At 37.2% G+C, this 24522-nt stretch overlaps 1 protein-coding gene across 1 annotated transcript in view; it reads right to left on the bottom strand.

The window, feature by feature from the left end:
- Nucleotides 1-24522, bottom strand: part of ERC2 (ELKS/RAB6-interacting/CAST family member 2) — an 875889-nt gene that overhangs the window by 718620 nt on the left and 132747 nt on the right. The window contains exons 3-4 of the mRNA XM_032458251.1: nt 3787-3810; nt 2732-3148 (exon numbers count right to left, since the gene is read on the bottom strand). Coding sequence (XP_032314142.1) covers nt 2732-3148; nt 3787-3810 — 441 coding nt within the window. The remainder of the gene's footprint in view (nt 1-2731; nt 3149-3786; nt 3811-24522) is intronic.

Here is a 24522-nt window from a genome sequence, read left to right as displayed (position 1 = left end):
AGTAGTTGATGCATTCATAATCATAATTCTTGCACTATTTAACTTGTCTCTTCCTGCTGTATTGTGGGTAAACATTTCACAGCACTTATTCAGAAGTGTGTTGGTAAACAGACTTTCAGGGCTGGGGCGAAGTGGGCAGTAGACCCTGAGAGTAGCATTTGCTGATTTCCATGGTGCAAATGCTCCCATCACAAATTTCAAACTGCTAATGGTTTAAAAGCAGGCTCACAAAATTCCTGGAAATGTAACAAATGGCTCTCACACGCCAGTATAATCTTTGGAAGGGTTCTCTCAGGCCTCCAAATCTTGCTCGTTGAGTTCAAGTTTAAAATTAGTTTTTATATAGACACCTTTCCCACATTCTCCCTTCTTGATGAGCCAAAATAAGAGCTATCCACTGACTTTGGTCTGATGCTCAAGAAAATTAGCTGGATGTGCTCGTCTGCATTTTCTGTACCACTCTCTGTAGACTCTTAGACTGATGTGTAAGGCTCTAAACATGACGTATATTCATGCCAGACCACTGTGAGGACCAACTAATCTCATAAAACAGAAATTGAATTGTGTTTAGATTTATTTAAGTGGAGGCATCCACACAATAGAATCAAGGCACCATCTATTAAATGGTACCAATGAGCAGAATCTAATAAGAGAAGAAGAGTGACTCTACCCTGACCATAAGACCACAAGATGGAGTGAAGGTCAGTGCTGCAGATGGAGTTTTCTCTCGTAACACAGCCTTGCTATACATGCGTCATGATCTCTTGGCACTCAAAATAAAACAGCATCTTTTTTCAAACAATCAGAGTTTTGAGATAACACAACTAAAATTTCAAAATCCACAGACTCTCAACATGCAATAATAACATGCTGGTGGTTATTGCTTCTCTTCCATAAACTAAATGGAAAGTCTATGGAGTAAGGAGTAAGGCAGGAAGAGATTAGTTTCCACTCTACAGTATTAGCTATTTATTGCCATGTAACAAATTACCCCAAAACTCAGGAGCTTAAAACAACACACATTTACTATCTCACAGTCTCTGTGGATCAGGAGTCCAGGCACAGTTCAGCTGGGTCCTCTGCTTCACAGCCTCTCAGAAGCCTGCAATCAAGTTGTCAGCCCAGGACCTGTCATCTCACCGAAAGATTTGACAGGGAAAAGATCCACTTTCAAGTTTACTAAGTGATTGCTGGCAGTTTTCAGTTCTTTGTGGCTGTTTGAGGGTCCCAGCTCCTCACTGGGTGTCAGCTAGAGGCTGCCCTCAGTTCCTTAACTCAGGGCCTCTCCCACACGGCAGCTTGCTTCATCAAATCATGCAAGTTGAAAAGGCAGCACAGTCTGCTAACAAGATGAAAGTAGCAGTCTTCTGTAACCTAATCATGCAAGTGACCTTGGCATCGCATTACTTTTGCCATTCTATTATTTGGGAGCAAATCACTAGGTTCAGACTATATTCAAGGGGGACATAAGCATATGAATTCCAAAAGATAGGATCATTGGGGCCATCCCAGAAGTCTTCCCACCACATTCACTCTCTTGGAGAATGGATGGGAAGGCCCAACAAAACATACCTTTATCTCAATGTGAAACCAAATCATGTGATTTCCCAAACACATTGCTAAGGTCTCATAAAAAAGAAACAAAGGAGAATAAGCATGGAGGATATTCAGTTTGAAGATACAACAATCTATATCAAAGAAAACTCCTGGAAGCATTGGCATTAGTAAGTCCCAACATGGAAGCCATGCTTTCTGAACACTCAAACAAGTGACTCACTGGAAGGGCTGCCCATCCAAAAAGGTATATAATACCAAGAAATCTAGTTTGGTCTGGAAGCAAATATCTTTTAGAATTTTTATTTATGACTGTAGAATATTTTGAAAACATACTTAATGTGATTCTATTGCTTCCTACTTTCTGTGTAATCTGTGTCTGCCACAGCATTTTGCCTCATGGTACTTTTGAGATCCATATCCACCACAGCGGCAAGGAACTCTGTAAAAATTTCAAACCTCGGCTGTCACCCACATTCTTTCTAAGATTTATCCAATCGCATATTCTCAGATATCTGAGCATCCCAGCATTCAATGGTGGTGGCAAGCCAAAAAAGCTGCCTCTGAGGGACTTCAAATGATTTAATTTACTAAATGCAAAACACATACTCAAAAAACCTGGAACACTCTGTCCTACATGAATGTAAATGCAGACAAAGATTATCTAAATGTCCAAAATTGGTCTGTACATTTTACCGTATTTTCCAGAAATATCCTTACACTTTACCTTCTGAAATTCCCACCCCCAATTCAGCTATAAAAGTATTTAGGTTCATTGTTTTGCTAATCACCAATTTATTTTTCTCCTTTAAAAAGAGAATATTTGATAAACGTCTAAACTTAAACAGTACTGTACTTAAAAGGCCCTGAAACAATGGAGATCTGTAGGAAAGCAACTGTAAACCACCTTAGAATGGACATGTGCTGCATACACTTGGATCCTGAAAACATATTGAGTAATAATGGAACATATGTGCAGTAAGCAGAGTTAAAAAGAGACTAATGAAAAATTCCAGTTTAAAGGTGATAAACAGACAGAAGATTATAAAACAGATGACAAAGGGAATTTTGTTAAGACTGTAGATAACTTCCAACCTGTGAAAATAACTTGATAACATATTTAACATATTTTAACTTGTAAAATACAGCTTTGGGGAAATAGAGTGAATGTCCTTACCTCTCTAAGATGTATGTTTTCCTTCTCTTTCTGGTCTAAAATCACTTCCAAGTGGCTGACTTGAGACTCAGCTTCTGCCATCCGCCGTGTCCGTTCATTGTCATCCTCTAGACTTTTGGACGGCAAACCTTTACTTTGCAACATCTCAAGGAGCTTTTTAATTGACTCATCTCGGGCATTGAGGGTCTGTTTCTGCGTTTCGATTCTCAACTCCATTTCTTCCAAGGTCTTCCTTAATAGGAACAACTCCTTAGCCTGCCTGTCATGCTCAGCTTGGAGCCGCCGGAAGTTCTCCTCGGTCAGTTCAATGGTAAAGTGCTCGGCTCCTCGGTTGCCACTCTCTTGCTGCAGGAGATGGTTGAGGTCTCTCTGGGTTCGCAGCTCATCTTGAAGTGCCTGGATTGTCAACTGCAGGTGCTATGATGAGAAAGATGGAGCAGGAAAGGAGAAAGGAGAAAAAAGTCAATGGACGTGCCAAGTGCTATTTGCTGCTACCACACTATGAAGATGGAATGTTAATCATGAGGTCCAGAGGGCCAGCCGAGAAGTCCTCCAGGGTGACTTCAGAATCATGGGACAGCACATGGAGAGGGGGAATTAATTCAATGATGCTTTCTGAATGTTTTAGGAGAAGAGAAATGTACACATACACAGAAACAGTATATTAGTATCAGTCACAAGGGAAATTATACATCTACAGCATTTCAATTTTAGGAAGTGGAAAGGGTTAGAGGGAAATTTTCACAAACACACCTTCTTTATACCCACAATGCTCCAGACTCAGTATTCCTCGTTTCCTAAGGTCTTCTTTATTTTACTGTCTGTTATTTTCTGTGATAAATGCATGTCCATTTAAAAATAAAAATAATAGCTTCCATTACAAGTAGACACAAACGAGGACTTTATTTTTACAAATAGAACTGTGAATAGGTTTAGTAAACAGGATTACTGCATCTGCAAGCAAAAGGGAACAAATGCAGAGACAGACACACTCACACACACAAGGAGGTGAGGTTGTGAAGAGCAAAACAACAAGCTGCAAAGAGTGGACAAACCTTGGTTCTTCTGGCATCCAGTAACTGAACAGCATGGGAAATGAAAAAAAAAATGAAGCAAAAATCAACACAAAGAAAAGTCCAGTGCAAGTGAAGGATATTTAACAGAAAGAACTTAATCAACATAAAGTATCTTCATAGAGAAAAAAAAAAAAACAATTTCATATTACAGTAAAGACCAATAAGCTACACAGAATCTATAGCAGAGATGCCTGATAAGCATGATTTAAAAAAAAAAAGTGAGGGTTATTTCTTCTTTTGTGTTCCTAAATCTCACTGACCCAGAAACCCAATGTCTTGGGTATATTACCAGGGAGGAAAGCATAATACTCCACATGTACTCACATATCATTCCAGGTCACCATTTTAACCAAAATCAGTGAAAGTATCAGAGAAACAAAATAGTTATCAGTTGTGAGAAAAGAAACCCTTGCATGAGGACAGTTGGTGAATTCAGCAACATTTTCTCCACAGGAGTAACCCCTAGGCTGATGAGAGCAGGCAGCTATAAGCTGAAGGCATTTTCGTCCTAGCAACAAACCAAGGGGCTTCCAAAACATAGTCACTCATCCATTCACCAAACACATTCTCCTGTCCGTAGGGCAGACACAAGGCTAAGCGTGGGAATCAAGATGGACATTAAACATAGGTTCTGCCTGCAAAGAACTCACAGTATTGCAAGTAATGGATAATACCATGTCTAAGATACATACATAAATATTGGAGCAGTCCACATTTGGAAATTTTTCTGAATTCCCACAGCTGACACTCAGAGGAGTTGAGATTTTTCTGAGTGTGGTCTGTACCCAGAAACTAGCATCGAGTGATGCACTGACTAAACTCTTTATCGGAATCCACTTCAACTTTATATTTAGGAACATCCACTGAGAAACTCCTAGAGCACAAGGAACGAGCACTCTCTTTCTAAGTCCTGTGCAACAGTGCCTCACAGGGTACTGAATGCAGAGTAAGCAATTGGTATATATGTACTGATTATGAATTTTTAAAACATAATTCACCCTTGTGCAAAATTCCGTTTTTAGTGTATTCACAAAGTTGTACAACCATAAACACAATAAATTTTAGAACATTTTCATCATCCTCAAAAGAAATCCTGTAGCCTTCAGCAGTCACTCCCCACACTCCTCCCTATCCCCAAGGCCCTAGCAAACACTAATTTATTTTTCTCTCTCTATGAATCTGCCTATTCTGGACATTCCACAACAATGGAATTATGCAATAAGTGGTTTCTTTCACTTACAAGGTTCATCCATGTTGTAGCATGTATCAGTATTTCATTGATTTTATAGACGAGCATTATTCCATTATAGAGACATACTACATTGTATTTATCCATTCAATAGTTGATTCACATCCAAATATTCATAAAAGCATTATTCATAGTAGCCAAAAAGTGGAAATAACCTATGTCAACCAACTGATGAATGAGCAAATAAAACATGATACATGCATACAATGAAGTATTATTTAGATATACAAAGCAATGAAATACTGATGTACACTGCAACATGAATGAATCTTAAAAACAAGATGCCATGTGAAAGAAGCCAGTCAAAAAAGACCACTGTCATATAATTATATTGGTAGGAAAAATCCAGAATTAGCAAATCCATTGACAGAAAATAAATTGGTGACTGTCAGGGGTGTTGGGAAGGGGAAACAGAGGATGACTACTGAAGAGTGTGGTGTTTCTTTTGGGGATAATAAAAATGTCCTGGAATTAGTGGTTTTGGTTGCAAAACTGTGAATACACCAAAACCCAGTGAATTTTACATTAAGATGGGTAAATGTATGATACATAAATTATATCTCAATAAAGCTGTCACAGAAAACATCAGGTAGGATTATAAGGTCATGTGACCTTCCTCCACTAGCAGCCCATCCCTAAACTACACCAAAACAAAGTCTACATGAGTATCAACAGTCTTCAGCTTAGTGATATGGCTGCTGCCAAGCCCCTTGGGAGTGTGCAACTGTCTTCGGGTCATTTAAACATTCTTGACAATGCCAAATCTTAATCCTTTGAAAGTGGCTTGGATTTTTGAGACAATTTAAGTTTATGTGGAGACGAACATGATGAATCAGGATGCTTAGACTGGAAGTCATCTTTTCTGAAAGTGACCAAAAATAAGATTGGTTTTCTTATGTGATTCATAAACTAGCCAGAAGGGAGTTCCAAAAAAAAAAAAAAAGCCAAAATGCTTCAAGCAAAGACTGCAACACCGGAAGATAACTCTGTAAAGGGGGCTGCCCCTTTGGATGAGCAAGGTGCCTATTACCCTGATTCTTTGTTTCCAAACCTGCAAAACAGGGATAATCATAATACCTACCTCACAGGATTCCTGTGAGGAATATCTAATATAATGCATCAAGTGCCAGGTTTGAGAGCAAAAGGAAGGAGGAAGTTTGGTAGAAAGGAAGGAAAGGAAATAGAAAAGAAGAATGAGAGGGAGAGAGGAATAGAAAGGAGAATCAGTCCATTTATCCATTCAACATGCAACTACCCAGTGTCTTCCTCATACATATGAAATATCAAAAAGAAAAGAAAACAAAGGAAAAGAAATGGTCCATGCTTCCAGTCCATGTGAACAAGTGAATTGATAATAGAAATACAAGAGAAGTCATAGCAAGGTGGCTGAAAATGCAGAGAGGATGTAACCCAGGCTAGAGACATGTAAGAAAATACCTCAAACCAAGAGCTACCACTGAACTATGTTTTGAAGAATAAATGAGAGTCAGTCCCATGAGGAATGATGGAAAGAGTAGAGAAAGTATAAAAGCCCAGAAGCAAAGACAGACCAGATCTATTAAGGAACAGTAACAGCAAAAATCTGTGTAGCCCCTGCCACATGCCACAGTTCTACGCTTCTTTAACCTTCACAACTGCCCAGTGAGACAGTTGCTGTTATAATCTCCATTTAACGGATGAATGGTTAAGTAACCTGCACTAAGTTACCCAGCTAGTAAGTGGCACAGCCAGGTGTTCATCCAGGAAGTCTGACCCCAACACCTCTGCATGAACCACTGCATCATCTGACCTCTAAATTGGCACAAATACTTCAGGATGGCTAAAAAAAAAGAGTAGGGAGGTGAACAAGAGGAGTGAGAGCAAATAGGTAGGCAATTATGACAGGTATAGCAATTCTCAAAATTAAAAATTAGCCACCCTTACCAAGCTGTTCATCACTCAGAGGTTGTCATAATGGATACTTCCAGGTTGTACATTTATTTAGAAGCAAAATTTATTTTCCAAGTAATCATTTTATTAGTCACCGAATGACTTCAGCATGACCAAACACAATCTGATGATCAATCTAAAACTTAGTGTTCAAAAATTTCCACATCATTTAGTTTTCATTCCCTTTTAATATATTTAAATTAAGGAGGAATCTCTTTGTTTCTAAAAAGGGATTCTTGAGCAAAAGGAAGGCACCTTATAGAACAATGATCATCCTTCTGCTCATAGGATGGGGAGGGATTTTTAAACAATCTCTCTCTCTCTCATTCCTTCCCTCCCTCAACTCCTAAGTTTCATAAATTATTTGTCAAATATACATCTCTAGTTGGATATTTAACATACATGATTTCAAAATATAATAACAGTACTTTTAATAAATAACCCATTGAAAAAATATTCTCTCTGTATCTTAGTTTCCTCATTTGTGAAAAACAAAGTAAGACTAATAATCCTACTGCATAAGGTTGTTCTAGGATTAAGTGAGTTAATACATACAAAGCTCTAAAAAGTACCAAGTAGACAGTAATCAGTTATATCAATCAGCGTAGGCTAGCGTATTTTGCTGTGACAACAGCACAAAAATCTACATTCTGAAAGAGAAAATCCACCTGACATGCTGATGTCATGGAGTAAGAACTCTTAGAGCTCAAAGAGATCTTAAAGATCAGCTTGTTAACTTCTTTTCACTAATGAGAAAATCAGATCCATGCAGGTTAAGTGACAGACCCAAGAGCACACACACAGTACTAAAGCCAGAATCTTAGTTTCTGGAATCCTGGACTCCATCCTGGTATGTATTCTAATAATCCTAAGAGTAGACCAAAAAGGGATGGCTCTCCGCTTTGACAGCTAAGGAGACAGCAGTGGTGTCTCTTACAGGGAGGATGACAGACAGCTTAAATCATTTCACTTCTGCATCACTTGTCCCATCCAATAGTTAAATAGCATGGGACACTCCAAGAATAATTTCCTGAGACCTCCTTTCTAAGTCCTTGCAATTAGTAACGGCTACTGTGTAGCTATTAGAAGACAAGTTCAATTTTTTAAGAACTAGCTCTAAAAGATCAGGTTATAATAGTATAAGTGAAAACTCTGGCAAGGCCAAAGCACTTTCTCTAAGGGTCAAAAGACTTCAAAAAAAAAAAAAAGTGCACAGTTTTCAGTTTCCTGCCATCCTTGATTGTTCAATTCCTTCAGATTCAATCAATTTCCACTTCTCAACTGTGAAAGCACATTACTTTTAAGGCAGCCACTTAAACCTCACTGGATCAATAATCAAAAGTATCATTTCAGCTTGTTATACACATCAAGTACCTACAAACCAGCAACTGGTAAGACTTTGTTCTAGGACCATCTCTTTGGAATCTCCCAGTCATCACTGTGGTCTCAACTTTCCAAAGCCTCAACCACTCCTTCTGTTGTTTCCACTCCACTGCACATTAGGAGAGAGAAGCCATTTCAACATTCATCTACATCTGGATGGGACAGCACCAGGTGATCAACTTCATTCCTGGATCCCAATCAGGCTGCTATCCATGTGGCACTTAGAGCACAGGAGTAACTGCTGTCTGTTACAAAACTAATTCCCCTCAAGCACAAAAGTGAGTCTATGGCTGGATGAATATTCAGAAAGCTTTTTACTTACCATCCTGATTGTGAGATCATTCTCCAGTTGTCCTCAAAGAAGCAAAGCTAAACAGGCAAACTCCCTTCTCCACAGCTGACCACTGAGGACACCAATGAGGGAAGCAAAGCAGCTGTGACAACAAGCATCTAGGCTACTCTCTGCAGTCACTCTGGTTGGAGTGCAAATAGAATGCATCACATTTATCCTAATACCTGGCCTTTAACCCAGTTCTTTTTAATCTTTTCCCCACCCTACACTTAATTGCACTTTGAACTGTGCTCTGGAGAATAAAGGCTAGCCGCATCTCCAGTCCACAGAAGGAAAAAAGTTTAGTATCATTGGTCTGTCCATTAAACACAGGTAAACAGAATAGAGCTGAAGATATGTCTGTCCACCTCATTCCAAGTCTCAGACAATAAATGAGGCCATACCGATTTCTATTTCTCATGTTACGGCAGGCTACATTTTCTGATAGGCCCTCCTAGTACTCAACAGTCAGGTAAAAGTATATCTTTCTAAATATTGCTGTGCTTACAAAAAAAAGTAAGGTAAATCTCCGAGAAAGAGAGAGAAAGATTGAGAAAGTGAGCTTCTCGAGGGCAGGTTCTGAACCAAATTTGTATCATATCCCCAACTCTAGCACATAATGGGTACTCAATAAATAGTGAGTGAAATATAAGCAGAAAGATGAGAGGTCCAGAAGAGGAACTGTCTTACCCAATGGTTAGCACAGAACAATGAAGGAGAACAGTTTCCATTCCTCTTTGCTTTGCTGTAATTAGGTTTGGGGGTTGGGAGAGACAGGCAGGTGGGGGTGGGGAAAGGAGTGGGAAGAGTAGCCTTGACCTCAGACTACTCTGTCCTGCTCTCTCCCGCAAAACTCAAAATTCCTCATGTCCACCAGCTCACTTGTCTGACAATACTGCTCCAAAGCTGCCAGCACTATGTCCACGTCACAAAAGAATAAGTTGGGCTGGCTTAAGGGATTTGACTGCAATCACATTGTTAGCAAATATGGGCCAGGGTCTAAAATTGAGGTTTCCTCCAGCCAATTCTAAAGTCTCCCCTGCTCTAAAAATACTATAGCACTTCATTTTGCACAACTCTTATATGCTCCCGTAGTCACTTAATTTTGAAAAAAGGAGAACAATGAAAATATAAGAAACCAAGCCATACTTGAGTTTATGTGGAAAAGGGGATGGGGGGAATATACTTTGCTTTAGCCAATGTTTAGGAGAGTGACTTCCAATAGCTACTGGAGTCAGAATCTAATCCAGATTTCAGAATGTCTAAAACACAAAAAGGTAAATAGAATGAAAATACAATTATATATGTATGATGCACATAGAACACACAATTATTTAAATAGGGACTAGCCAGATGTTTAGAATCTACTATGTCTTATCCCCAAAACATGGAAAATATGAGTTCCTGGCAGATTTGAAAAAAATCTGTGACCTTAAGCTCTTTTCCATACTATGGGGAAAAAACAGAAAATGATAAAGGTTTGTACTATAAAGTGGTGTAAGATTTCATTGCTATGAAAACTGTCTCTAAGCTATATAAAAATATGAATTGGCTTATACCCAAAAGTCTTGAACTTCTTTTTAATAAATCCATACTCCTTCTCAAGCAAGGGCTTTACATAATTCTTTCAAAGAAAACAGAATTTCTTTGCAGACAAGTTGGCCTGTTCTACTTCTGCTGTGGCTTTATTTGCCTATTTATCATTTTACAGTTTGTTCCTAATCAAATATTAAGGGCAGTTTCTCTGATCCCTTTTTCCATAATCCTGTGTGCAGGATGTGCAGCACTCCTTGTGGCTCCAAACCTTCCATAGACTGCATCACGTGTGTGAAAAGACAAACAGCATGCATTGGCTAAAAACATATGGCCCAAGTGTGCTGTGGGAGAATTCTTCTGTTAAGAAAGGTATAAAAAATTAGTATTTAGGCATATGGTACTAGGCTTTCCCCTTTAGGGTAAAATAAGCACATAGCTAATAGAAATTATTGATAGGTGATTTTTTTTTAAGTACCAAAGCACCAGAATCCTGGGATCCTCACACAGATGCACTGTCAGTGATAACTGTAGAAGCTACTTTGGTTGGTAATATGTGACATTTTGCCAAGATTCATAATACTAAGAACAGTATACATGAGAAAGCCCTCTTGACAGTTGCTTTTGTAAGCAAGAAGGAGTTCTGGTTTTCATTACAGACAAATACTGTAAGGTGGCACAGTACTGGAATATTGTAGTGAGCTGAGAGTTAAGGACTTAAGTTCTAATTCCAGCTTTGCTACTAACTAATTACACGATCTGGGGAAAAATCACCAAATTTGTCTGGGCCTCCAACAGCAGTAGTGATAAGCTGGGTTTTGAATTATGCATCTATCTATGACAGCCTATGTCACTTGGACAAATTACTTAAGTACTCTGAGCATCAAATTATTCATCCATAAACAGAAAAGAATCATTGTAACTAAGACGGTTTGCACAAAGACCACATAAGATGCTCATCAAATGAACAAGTTCCCATAAAGCATAAAGCACAGGGCCTGGTACATGAGTGCTCAATAAATGTTCACTGTTATCACTGCTCTTGAGACAGTGCTGGTGGCTAGAGACCCAGAATTAAAATGTCTCTCCTTCCTCCTCCCATTTGGGCAGGGAAAAGAAATGAGCACAATAAACATAAATCGTGATCATCAAATACATGCAACAGTGGGAAACAAAATGCTAATAAGTACTTTGGCATTTTTTTGAATAAGAGAAAACAGAAAACAGTTGTTTTAAGACCAACTCAAAGACGGATAAAATTGATTTCCCATTAACTGGTCTATAAATAACTCTATACGGGGCTCTTGGGAATACCAAACATTTCTGTTTTGAAGGTCAGGTTTCCTTCCCTACTATTACCCAGTAATATATAAGCACCTAAAGGACAGTTGCATCACCTGATGTTAACATTGCACAACCTGTTACAAGTGGGGAAAAAAATACAAGTTTAAGAAATATTAATATCTTTAAATGTAATTAGAGAAGCAACGCTACACATGCAATCATAGAAACAATGATTAAAATTGGAATTTTTACATTATTAATAGTCAACATGCAGTTAGAGTATAGTTCTTTCATTTTACTTTTTATTGAAGTACAGTTGATTTACAATATTGTGTTAGTTTATGGTGTACAGCATAGTGATTGTTTTATATATATATAACTTTCCCCTTAGGTAACAATAAATTTGTTTTCTGTCTATGAGTCTGTTCCTATTTTGTAAATAAGTTCGTGTAATTTTTTTAGATCCCACATATAATATGGGATATAACATGATATATGATATTTGTCTTTCTCTGATTTGCTTCATTTAGTATGATAATCTCTAGGTCCATTTATGTTGCTGTAAATGGCATTATTTCATTCTTTTTTACAGGAGTAGTATTCCACTGTATAAATATACCACAGCTTCTTTATCCAGTCATCTGTCAATGGACATTTAGGTTGTTTCCATGTCTTGGCTATTGTAAACAGTGCTGCTATGAACATTGGGGTGCATGCATCTTTTCGAATTAGTTTCCTCCAGATATATGTCCAGGAGTAGTATTGCTGAATCATATAGTAAGTCTTTTAGTTTTTTAAGGACTCTCCATACTGCTTTCCATAGCAGATGCACTAAACTACATTCCCACCAACAGTGTAGCAGGGTTCCCTTTTCTCCACACCCTCTCCAGCATTTATTATTTGTGGACCATTTAATGATGGCCATTCTGACAGGTATGAGATGACACCTCATTGTAGTTTTGATTTGCATTTCTCTGATAATTAGCGATACTGAGCATCTTTTCATGTACCTATTGGCCATCTGTACGCCTTCATTGGAGAGACATCTGTTTAGGTCTTTGACCCAATTTTTGATTGGGTTGTTTGTGTTTTGTTATTGAGCTGTATGAGCTGTTTGTATATTCTGGAAGTTAAGCTCTTGTCACTCGCATCATTTGCAAATATTTTCTCCCAGTCTGTAGGTTATCTTTTCTTTTTTTTTTTTTATGGTTTACTTTGCTGTGCAAAAGTTTTTAAGTTTAATTAGGTCCTATCTGCTTATTTTTGCTTTTATATCTATTGCCTTGGTAGACTGACCTAGGAAAACATTGCTATGATTTATGTTAGAAAATGTTTTATCTTCCTTTCTAGGAGATTTATGGTGTCCTATCTTATGTTTAAGTCTTTAAGCCATTTTTAGTTTATTTTTGTATACAGTGTGATACAGTGTTCTAACTTTAATGATTTACATGTGGCTGTCCAGCTTTTCCAGTACCACTCGCCAACCAGAATGTCTTTTCTCCATTGTATACTCCTGCCTCCTTTGTCAAAGACTAAATGACCATATAGGTATGTGGGTTTACTTCTGGGCTCTCTATTCTGTTCCATTGATCCACATGTCTGTTTTTGTGTCACTACCACGCTGTTCTGATTACTGTAGCTTTGTAGAATTGTCTGAAGTCTGGATTCTTTTCCTTCAGGATTGCTTTGGCAATTATGGGTCTTTTGTGATTCCATATAGATTTTAGAATTATTTGTTTTAGTTCTGCAGAAAATGTCCTGGGAAATTTCAAAGGGATCACATTAAAACTGTAGATTGCTTTGGGTAGTATGGCCATTGAAAAATATTAATTCTTCTAATCCAAGAGCATGCAACATCCTTCCATTCATTAAATCATCTCTCATTTCTTAATTAATGTTTTATAGTTCTCTACAAAGAAGTCTTTCACTTCCTTTGTCAGGTTTATTCCTAAGTATTTCATATGATATTAAAACATCATTTTTTACTTTCATTTTCTGACATTTCATTGTTAGTGTAAAGAAATGCAGCAGATTTCTGTATGTTAATCTTGTATCCTGCTACCTTGATGAATTCATTTATCAGCACTAGTAGTTTTTACATGGAGTCTTTAGTGTTTTCTATATATTGTATCATGTCACCAGCATATAGTGACAATTTTACCTCTTCCCATCTGATTTTAATCCCTTTCATTTTTTTCTTGTCTGATTGCTATGGGTAGGACTTCCAATACTACGTTGAATATAACTGGTGAGAGTAGGCATCCTTGTTCTAGATTTTAGAGGGAAGGCTTTCAACTTCTCACCGTTGAGTATTGTGTTGGTTGTGGGTCTGTCGTAAATAACTTTTATTATGTTGAAATATGTTCCCTCTATACCCACTTTGGCAAGAGATTTTATCATGAACGGATGTTAAATTTTATCAAATGCTTTTTCTGCATCTATTGAGATGACCATGTGGTTTTCATCTTTTCTTTTGTTGATGTGGAATATCACATTGATTGATTTGCATATATTGAACCATCCTTGTGACCCTGGAGTGAATCCAACTTGACTGTAGTGTATAATCTCTTTTATGTGTTGTTTGATTCAGTTTGCTAATATTTTGTTAAGAATTTTTGCATTTATGTTCATCAACAATATTGGCCTACAGTTTTCTTTTTTGGTAGTATCTTTGTCTGGTTTTGATATTAGGGTGATGGTTTCATAGAATGAGTTTGGGAGTGCTCCCTCCTCTTCAGTCCTTTGGAAGAGTTTGATAAAAATCACTGTAAGTTCTTTTTTGTATGTTAAAAAAATTCCCCAGGGAAGCTATCTGGTCCTAAACTTTAGTTAGCAGGGAGTTTTTTTAGTTATTATTACAGATTCTATTTCACTTCTAGTGATTGGTCTTTTCAAATTATTTATTTCTTTACTTCTTCTTGATTTAGTTTTGGTGGACTTTATGTTTCTAGAAACTTGTCCATTTCTTCTAGGTGATCCAATTTGTTGGCATATAATTGTTCATAGTATTCGCTTACATTTTGTGTACTTCTGTATATCAGTTGTAATTTGTTTCTCTTTTGTTGCTTATCTGTTGTGTCCTTTTCCTTTTTTTCTTGGTGAGCCTGACCAGAGGTTTATCAACTTTGTTTACTCTTTCAAAAAATCAGCTCTAAGTTTTATAAATTTTTTCTATTTTTTTAAATCTCTATTTTATTTCCTCTGTGATCTTTATTATTTCTTTCCTTCTGCTGACTTTAGGCTTTGTTTGTTCTTTTTCTAATCATTTTAGGTGATAAGTTAAGTTGCATATTTGAGATTTTCTTGTTTTTTGACAAAGACCTGTATTGCAATGAACTTTCCTCTTAGGACTGCTTTTGCTGCATCTCATATATTTTCTATAGTTAAGTTTTCATTGTCATTTGTCTCAAGGTAATTTTTTAATTTCCTATTTGATTTCATTGTTGACCCATTGGTTTTTTAGTAGCATGTTGCTTAGTCTCCATGCAATTGTTATTTTCTCATTTCTCTTTCTGTGGTTGATTTCTAGTTTCATGCTGTTGTGGTAAAAAAAAAAAAAAAACAGCTTGAAATATTTTGCATTGTCTTTAATTTGCTGAGGCTTGTTTTGGGTCCAAATTTGTGATCTATCCTAGAGAATGTTCCGTTTGCACTTGAAAGGAATATATATTCTGGGTTTTTTTTTTTTTAATGTAATGTTCTGAAAATATCAATTAAGTCTAACTGTCTATTGTGTCATTTAGGATCCTTGTTGTCTTATAAATTTTCTGTCTGGAAGATCTATTGATAGGTAGGGATTTATTGCCAACTTAAAACTTCCTTTCCAGTTGATTTTGTATTTTTTGTTTCTTCTTTTTCTTTTCATTTTTCCTTTTGTGGTTGATGGTTTTCCTTTGTTTTATGCATGAGTTCCTTTCTTTTTGGGTTTTGTGACAGTATTTTATGTTTTTGATTTATGGTTGCCCTGTTTTTCAAGTATGTTAACACATTACTATATCTACTATACTTGCTTTATGGGGGTAATCATATAGGGTCAAACACATTCCTAAAAACAAAAAAACAGGAGGAGGGGAAGGAGGGGGAGGAGGGGGAGGAGGGGGAGGAGAAGAAGAAGAAATCTACATCTTCTAGCTCCCCTGTCCCACATTTTATGATTGTGATGTCCTCTTTCACATCTTCATGTATATTCTTTAGCTGTTCATTGTCGTTCTTGTTTTGTTTCCAATTTTGATTTTCTCTTCCATAAAGATTTTTGTTTCTTTTCTATTTAGAGAAGAAATTTCAATGTTTCTCTCAGGACAGGTTTAGTATTGCTGTAGTCTTTTAGATTTTCTCATCTGAGAAATTCTTTATCTCTCCTTCTACTCTACATGATAATCTTGCTGGGTAGAGTATCTTAGGTTGCAGCTTTTACTTTTTCAGTACTTTGGATACATTTTGCCAGTCTCTTCTGGCTTTCAACATTTCTGTAGAGAAATCAGCTGATAGCCTTATGGTGGTTCCCTTGTAACTTTGTAACTATTTTTCTCTTGTTGCTTTTAGAATTTTTCTTTAACTTTTGCCATTTTAATTATAATGTCTCGATGTAGGTCTGCTTGGATTCATCTTCTTTGAATGGATACCTATATCTGGATATCTGTTTCCTTCTTTATGTTTGAGAAGTTTTCTGCCATTTCTTCAAATACGTTTTTGACCCCCTCTTCTTTTTTTTCTCCTTCTGGGACCCCTATTATGTGTAGATTAGCACATCTTATATTATCCCATAAGTCTCTTATATTGATTTTATTTTTTTTCATTTGTTTTTTGTCTGATGTTCTGACTATGTGATTTCCATTATCCTATTTTCCAGATCACTTACTCATTTTTCTGCATTATTTGGTACGCTATTTATTGCCTTTAGCTTGGCTTTCATCTTTGAAACTGAGCTTTCTGATTTTTATCTGGCTCCTCCTTATAGTTTGTAGTTCCTTTTTACAGTAATCTGCATTTCTGTCAATAGCCTCCCTTAATTCCTTCAGTATTTTTATTATCTCCTTTTTGAACTCAAAATCTGATAGAGTGGAGAGATCTATTTCATTGTTTGTTCTTTCATATTTCTCTTATTCTTCTAGTTGGGTGTTGTTCCTCTGCTTCTTCATTTTACTTATATTTCTCTGACTCTGTGATTTAGGAGTAATAGTTATCTACTGTGGTCTTGAAGGGTTGTTTTTATGTAGGAGAACCCCTGTGTAGCCTGCATGCATCTAATATTTTTATTGTAAGAGATGTTTTTAGTATGGATGGATGTCACATCTTTCCTCCACGTGTGCTGGCTGCTATCCCCTTGATAGTGGGTGTGACTGGTGTTACAGTGACCAGAGCTTTCACTGGATGTTGAGTGGGGTCTCCTCTTTGCTCTGTGGTTGTCACAGCCCTGTCGACGGCTGGGTCTGTTCACCAGTCATTGGAATAAAGGCCCCCAGATCCATTTCTGAGGATGGAATGTGATGTGAGGTCGGCAGGACTGGAGCATTTCTGCTGGTAGAGAAGCCACCAAGTATACCTCCATGGGATTTGCTCACTAGGAAGTACACTCTGTGGTGTCACCTGTCACTGTTGTGCAGGCTCACAAAGTACACTGTTTTGGGTGCTGCACTTGGTCCCACTTCAGCCACGGAAATGCAGGCAGTCTGCCCTGATGCCCTCAAGTGCTGCTCACAAAGGCACCAACGCAGATCCACTGAAGTCAAGCAGCAAGACCCACCACAGTCGCACACCTGGATCCACTGTGGGCTACAGGGTCAGCTCTGACCCCAGCCTCACCTCCATGTGTGCACATCCGCTGTTAACACCAGACCTGCCCGAGCCATGCAACAATATTCTGCTCAGCCATCAGTTTACAGGAACTCAGTTTACAAAGGTACTGGCAGCTCAATTTCAGCCCACCTCCACTTAGGGTCAACTCTTAAGCAGTTGCACCCTTCCGGAACATGCTATGGCAGGGTCTGCCCCTTCCCTTGCACACCCAAAAAATGAGGCTTTTTATGGTAGACCTGGGCTCCTTTGCGCACACTGCTAGTTTCAGCCTGTACCATACTCCAGTCCCTTCAGGTCATCTCCACAGAGGCAACCCCAGTCTTCTCCCCAGGTCTGTTCTCTGAAGCCCGAGTTTCAGCACCCACCAGCAGACTCACAATTCAGGCTGGGGACTACATGGATCCTCTGTCCTGGTTTCTCTCTATTTTGTCTGCTGCAAAGCAGTTGCTGCACTCTCCTCCAAGCCTCTGAAGCACCCTTTCTGTCCCAGTTGATCTTCCCACTGATGGAGAGGCTTCCTAGGGTAAGGGTGAGGGTGAGGGAATGTTTCCTCTTTCACCGCTCCCTCCCTAGGTTGCAGGTCCCATCCCAATTCTCTTTTTTATTCTTCCTACCTGGTTATGCAGAGGTTTTTCTTGCAGTTTTACTTGTCTTACACAAGTTCTTCTGCCAGACTTCAGTAGGTATTCTGTGAGAATTATTCCATATGTAGATGTATTTTTTATGTATCTGTGGAAGAAGGTGAGCTCTGTCTCCCTCTTTTCCAACATCTTGAAGACCCTCTATCTCATTTTAATTGCTTAGCAAATATTTCATGTAAATAACATTTTAAAATCTTTATTGCAATTTCCTTCCCTTTTACTTCCTCTTCACCACCCCCAACATGTTCATTTAACAAAAGTACTAAGCAGCTAAGTATTTTAAAAACAAGAGAACCTAAATTAATATCATTTTAAATAGCTGGGTAGCAGGCATTGAACGACTGATTTTTTCCTACTCTGACCTACATGGTGTGCTCAACCAAACTCTAATGCTTACTATTCAGAGATTTCATGAGGAAAGATTCTTCCTAAACACTCTCCTATTCCTCTCTGCTTCTTGAGTAACTGCACCCGTAGGAAGGGAAGATAACTGACCATGCTACTCATAATGTAGTCCTTGGACCAGCAGCATCAGCATCACCTGGGATCATAAGAAAGGTGGAATCTCAGGTCCCACTCAAACCTACAGAATCAGAATGTGTATTATAGCAAGACCACCAGGTAATCTGTAGCACATAAAGGTTTGAGAAGCACATCTCTAGACCTCAAAAAAAAAGTTTCAGCTCTATTACTACTTTAAGAAATGGTTATTTGGTAACTGAATGTGGGTAAGAGAAACATCATGAAAATAGTACTATAGTATAGTCCTAAGGAGACACTGAAAAGTCAGTTTGTGTGATTAATAAAATCTGAGTAAACTATAAGTAATGCCCCTTAATACAAGACAATACTAGATAAAGCAGACAAAGTTCATTCATTCAATCCTAACTGAATTATGTGTTATTTGACAGACATATATACTTAAGTTTCCTTTTCAAGTCGAAAAGGAAAGTATAAATAAATAAACTTTTTATATATATAAACAATATCTATTTTACTATATATAAAATTCATGCTTATATGTAATAAATTATATATAATTACATATTATTATATATGCTATTTATTTTTAAGTGCTACAAAATATCTGAATTTTAATTCTATAGTTATTTTTGTTATCATTATTTTAAAGAATCTGAGAGAACCTTTAAAGAGTCATCAGAAATGACAGTACTATTTTATTTTACTATTTTATTCATTTTTACTTTTAAATAGCATTTCCGTATGCATGTCTGTGCTCTCGATGAAATTTTAAGTGACTGAGAAAACCATGAGGAGTCTGAGATTAATCATATTTTACAAACTATAATTTCAACAATACATAGGGAAAATGTGAATATATTGGTTCCTAAGTAACCTAATTATTTAAACTCCTTAAGTTTTTCCATTTTACTAATGAACTAGAATCAAAGACCTATACCTTCATTTTTTTCTCTGATATGAAGGTAAGATTACTACTGTATCCACACAATGATCTTTAATATTATATATTAAAGATTAAATCCTATGATCTTTAATATTATACATATATATACATATATAATGTATACACAGAGAGAGAATATGAATGAATGTGAATGAATATACCATATCCCACAAATAAAAATTATGGCCAACATACTATACAAAAGTAAAGAATAGACAAGAAAAAACTAAAATAAAATACATCAAAATGATTATTGCTGAGAGAGAGAAATAAGGGATGACTACTAAAGGGTATGGGATTTGGGGGAGAAGGTGATAAGAATAATTTAAATGAATATACTAAAAATCACCAAATTGTATACTTTTAAAGCATAAATTTTATGGCACATGAGTTATACCTAAATAAAGCTGTTAAAAATGATGGAAGGTGGGCGCATTATGGAGGCCATCCACAAATATTTTTTCCAAGAATAATTTTTGAATGCCTACTTCTATAGCCTGAATGTTTAGGTCCCCCCAAAATTCATATGTTGAAACCTAATCACCAGTGATGGTATTTAGAAGTGGGATCCTTAGGAGGTGATTAGATCCTGAGAGTAGAGACCTCATGAATGGGAATGGTGCCCTTATGTAGGAGAACAGAAGTGACCTGCTAGTGTCATACAGTCTCTCCCTCACCCTATCTACCATGTGAGGACACAGTGAAAAAACAGCAGCCTGTGAACCCTAGGAAGTAGGCCCTCACTAGACACCAAATATCCTGACACCTTGATCTTGGACTTTCCAGGTTCCAGAACTGTGAGAAATAAATGTTTGCTTTTTATAAGCCACCCAGGATATGGTATTTTCATTATAGCAGCCTAAATATACTAAGGCACCTGCCATGTCCTTATCACTACTGGGTTAGTTAATATTCTTTGAGTTGCAAGCAACAGAAACTGACTTGGCCTACATTAAGCCAAAGAAGGGAATGTATGAAAAAGGTACCGGGGTATCTCCCTGAATCAAAACAGCAAATGTGGAAACAAAACCCAGGAAAAGCAGCAAGTAGGACACAGTAGGAATCTCTATAAGAAGTCATGGCGTGGATTTAACACCACTTTGCTCCAAATTGTAAATACTCAGGACAGAAGACAGAATGATCCTGGCATGGGCCAGGTGTCCACCATGAATCAGGCAGTTGGGGCAGCTGAATCTCCTCATCAGGAGCTACTTGAAAGAGAAGGATATTTGTTTAAAAGTGAGGTAGGCAGAGAGCCCTAGAAGATTCTACTACAATTGCTGTTATAATTAAATATTTTTAGAAAGAAGCAAAATAAATAATATAATAGCACAATGGTTATATTAATTCAGGGCAAGGAATTCCTAAAGGACTATACATACAGGACTTAGGGGTGATCTTCATGGTAGAAACATAACCATGCCAGTTCAAGCTTCTGACATCCAACAACAGACATGATGAGCTAAGAGACTGAAAACTTAAAGAGAATTATAGACTTCCAGGAGGAAATAAAGGAATAATTTATTTGACAGTGAAAGTACTAAATATTTGATTGAAAATAATACTACCAGTTAAGAACTCTGTCTTTGAAGTCAAACAGCCTTGGGTCGATCTCCAGCTTGGTAACTCACTAGCTGTGGGGTCAATCTGATCACTCACTAGCTACAGGGTCCCATAGCCTTGTGTAGGCTGTATGACACTAGCAGGTCAATTCTGTTCTCTAGATTTCAATTCCTAGCTCTTTTACAAGCTGCTAATAATACAAACATTGCCGAAAACTATGATAAAGTTAAACAGGTAACAAGTAGAGTCCACAGGAAGCCATCATTTTTAAAAGCCACTATTATTATGAATATACAAACCCAAAATGCAATGGGAAAAAATGAAAGAGAGTGGGGGAAAAATGTAAAATTACGTTTGGCTGTATCATATACAAATAAAACCTTTAACCCAGAGGAACTCTTTGGCTTAGCCATTTCAGATGCTAACCTTTCAATAGTAAATAAAACACTTTGAAAGAATAACCGTAGATTCTTCCAAAAGCTGGTACATGCATTTTAAAGACAGCAAATATTTAACAACAAAATTACTGAACATTAGTGATGAAAGACATCAGAAGAACAATTATCTTTGCTTTGTTTTACTGAAGGATACACTGAGGCCCAAAGAGGAGGACCACTTCTCACTCAGTCACAGCTGAGACAGCAGCACTGCTAGTTAAAAAGCCCAGGCACCAAACTCAGAGCACATTGTTCTGTCCCGGTTTTCCCTTCTCACCCCATGCACAAGTCTTATTTGACCACCAAACTGCAGAAGGATCCTGCTAACATATAATTAGTGCCAGGGCATGTACAACAGCTGCCACAAGCCAGATTTCCACACTAGAGTCAAACATCTTTGGCCCAGACACATCCCTTCCACCACATACCACTGGTGGTGCAACTGCCATAACCACACTCCATACCCTAGTGGCTCCAGGACTTCAGGAGTTGGAACAGATGGTTAATTCCAACCACGATGAAGTAACTGTTCTCCCTGAAAGGGGTTATTAAAGAATACCTTTAGATAATTTTGAAAGATTTAGCATTCTTCCACCTGAGAGCTTCAGGTGGAAGGGTTTAGAGTAATTCCCCCCCCCTCCAAAAAAATGTGAGATAAATGTCAAGAATGAAGAGGCCGCTTAGGAACCTGGAAACAATAATGGTAAGTCACAGAAGATCCATGTTATCACTGGGAAAGTCAAAGCAAAAACCAGAAAGAAGGAATGGTTCTTTTACAGATACTATCACTGGAAAAAAATGTTATATGGCTAAGTAATAAGATCCCTTGATACCAATCCTGAATAATATCAATTTGAGGTTATTTTTATTTTACCTGAATAATTTTATATGTATTATTAATACCAAAGTTTTCTTTAGCAAAGACTCAGAAATCCATGTAAGCATTCTTGATCACATGGATACATTTCATATGCTTTAAGAGTCTTTCTCAAATCTTTAAACCAGTGAAACTGAATAGAACAGTCTCCAAAAGGATAGTAAAAATTATTTTTAAACAAAGACTTGCAAAGTACGTTTTTCATCCCTGGGTACTTATTTTATTTCATAATTCATTTGAGACTTTTAAAGTTAGGAAGGGAGAAAAAAATGGCTTTCAAATTTGAGTCTGGAACAGAGCTGACCTATCAAGTCCAACAGGGATATAAAGAAAGTGACTAACAGTGCAGATACTGCTGGTGCCCGGAACAAAAGCATTATTGAATGGAAGAAGAATTTAAATTGAAGCAAGCCCTAATGTAATACCTTAGTAACTCCAAGTCCTACTGCCATTTTTCCTAATAAGATAAACTATTAGTTCTGGGTTACATAAATGTCAACATACCAGAGCCTTCAGCAAGTTACAGGAAAGCCAATGGCTCTCTTGAATCCATGCATCTGTACATTATTTAAAACGCAGGATTGTCTCTCTCATCATGGTTTGAGCTCTTAGTTGTGGAGTAGGTGAAGATTGCTGTACAAAACCAGTGAAGACAGGGGCCTGGGAAATGAGTAGAATTTTTGCTGTAGTTTTAAAGGTTTTATTTCTTTAGTTTAAAAATCCAAAGGGAATTAACAGTGGAAAGAATTGTAGTCTTTATGGTCTTAGAAAGGAGGAAAAAATAAACACAGGACGAGTTTACAGTTTACAGTGTCTGCGAAGAGCCTCCTCACTTACTTCTTTAAATAAGCTTTTAAGTCATCTTTTAAAGGGGCAAAGAAAATTTTGTTATTAGAAGAGTTACTGAAATCCAGTGTGGATTTCAGTTAAGTGCCTGAGTCCTGGACTCAAGAAAGAACTGGTTCTACCACTGTTTATGTCTACACTGCTTAATCTCTGGCAAATTATTTGCCCTCAGTTTCTCCCACTGTAAAATGAAGATGAAACACGCAGCTGTGAATAAATCTATATGCATTTATATATGTAAATTTACATATACATATGTTTTTATATATAGCTTAGTACAATTTATGAATTCAATAAACAACCTCTCTTAATGTTAGTATTAAAAGTGAAAACCACCATTGTATTAGAAAATATCTTTAAAGGTTATTTAGCGATTTATTCAATAAACTCTAGGCAGGATAACATTTACCTACTTCCTCAGAAAGACTTGTTTTTTTAAAAAAAAAAAAAAAAGCTTTTTAAAGGATGTAACATAATCACCCATCGACCTACTATCTATTCTTCCTTCATTTGAGTCCACTCAGAGAGTCTGAGAATATAAACCGGTTATTCATTTCTGTCATAACCACTCCCAGGCAACATTCACTCAACTCACTGTTCTAAGCATTTATTCTGTGTGATAAGCACTACGTTAAAGCATTGAGGATACAAGAACAGATAAAGCAGGAGATGTCCTTGGCTTTGAGAAGTCCTTAGTCAAGAGAAACTGAAATGTGGAGACCAATAATTACAACAGAAAGGGATGTAAGCATAAGGGAGCGTGTACAAAGTGCTGACTGAGGCAGCATAGTGCAAGGAGGCATCAATCTGGTCTGAGCACAAGAAACAACTCCACAGAAGATGTGAACTTTGTGTGGGGCCTAAAACAAAGGAGAATTTCCCAGAGGCAAAAAGAGAAGGTATTCCAGGCAGGGTGAAGGATATGAGCAAAGACTAGAAGTGTGGAAAAACCAAGGCACGTTGGGTCAGAAAAGAATAGAGACTGGTAGCCAAATATGAGCATCAAGAGTGGCAGGAGGCAGCCAGAAAGCTGGTAATGCTTATCAGTAAAAGACCCAAATGTTATAAAAAGGATACAAACTTCAGAAAGTAGAGAGTGATGTAAATGAAGTGTTCAATATGGCATGTTACTGAGCTTATGAATGCATACTCAGAGGTCTGTGAGGTCTATAACAATTTGAAATTTCTTTGTTTTAATTTTAATAATAATAAAAATAAAATTACCTGGAAATTAAAATGTAACTGTTGTTTGTACTGACAAGTTATATTTCATTCATTTATTCAAAAAATTATCTACTGAACATACACTACATGCCAGGTACAATACCAAGCATTGGAGATACAACAATGAGCAAAAAGGTCAGGTACTCTTGTGGAACTTAGAATAAAAAAGGGGAGACAATCAATAAACAAGTAATAG

Source organism: Camelus ferus, chromosome 17 (genome assembly GCF_009834535.1).
Source record: "Camelus ferus isolate YT-003-E chromosome 17, BCGSAC_Cfer_1.0, whole genome shotgun sequence".
Lineage (NCBI taxonomy): Eukaryota > Metazoa > Chordata > Mammalia > Artiodactyla > Camelidae > Camelus > Camelus ferus.
The sequence above is the reverse complement of the archived record's forward strand: the minus strand, read 5'-3'. Positions and strand labels throughout refer to the sequence as shown.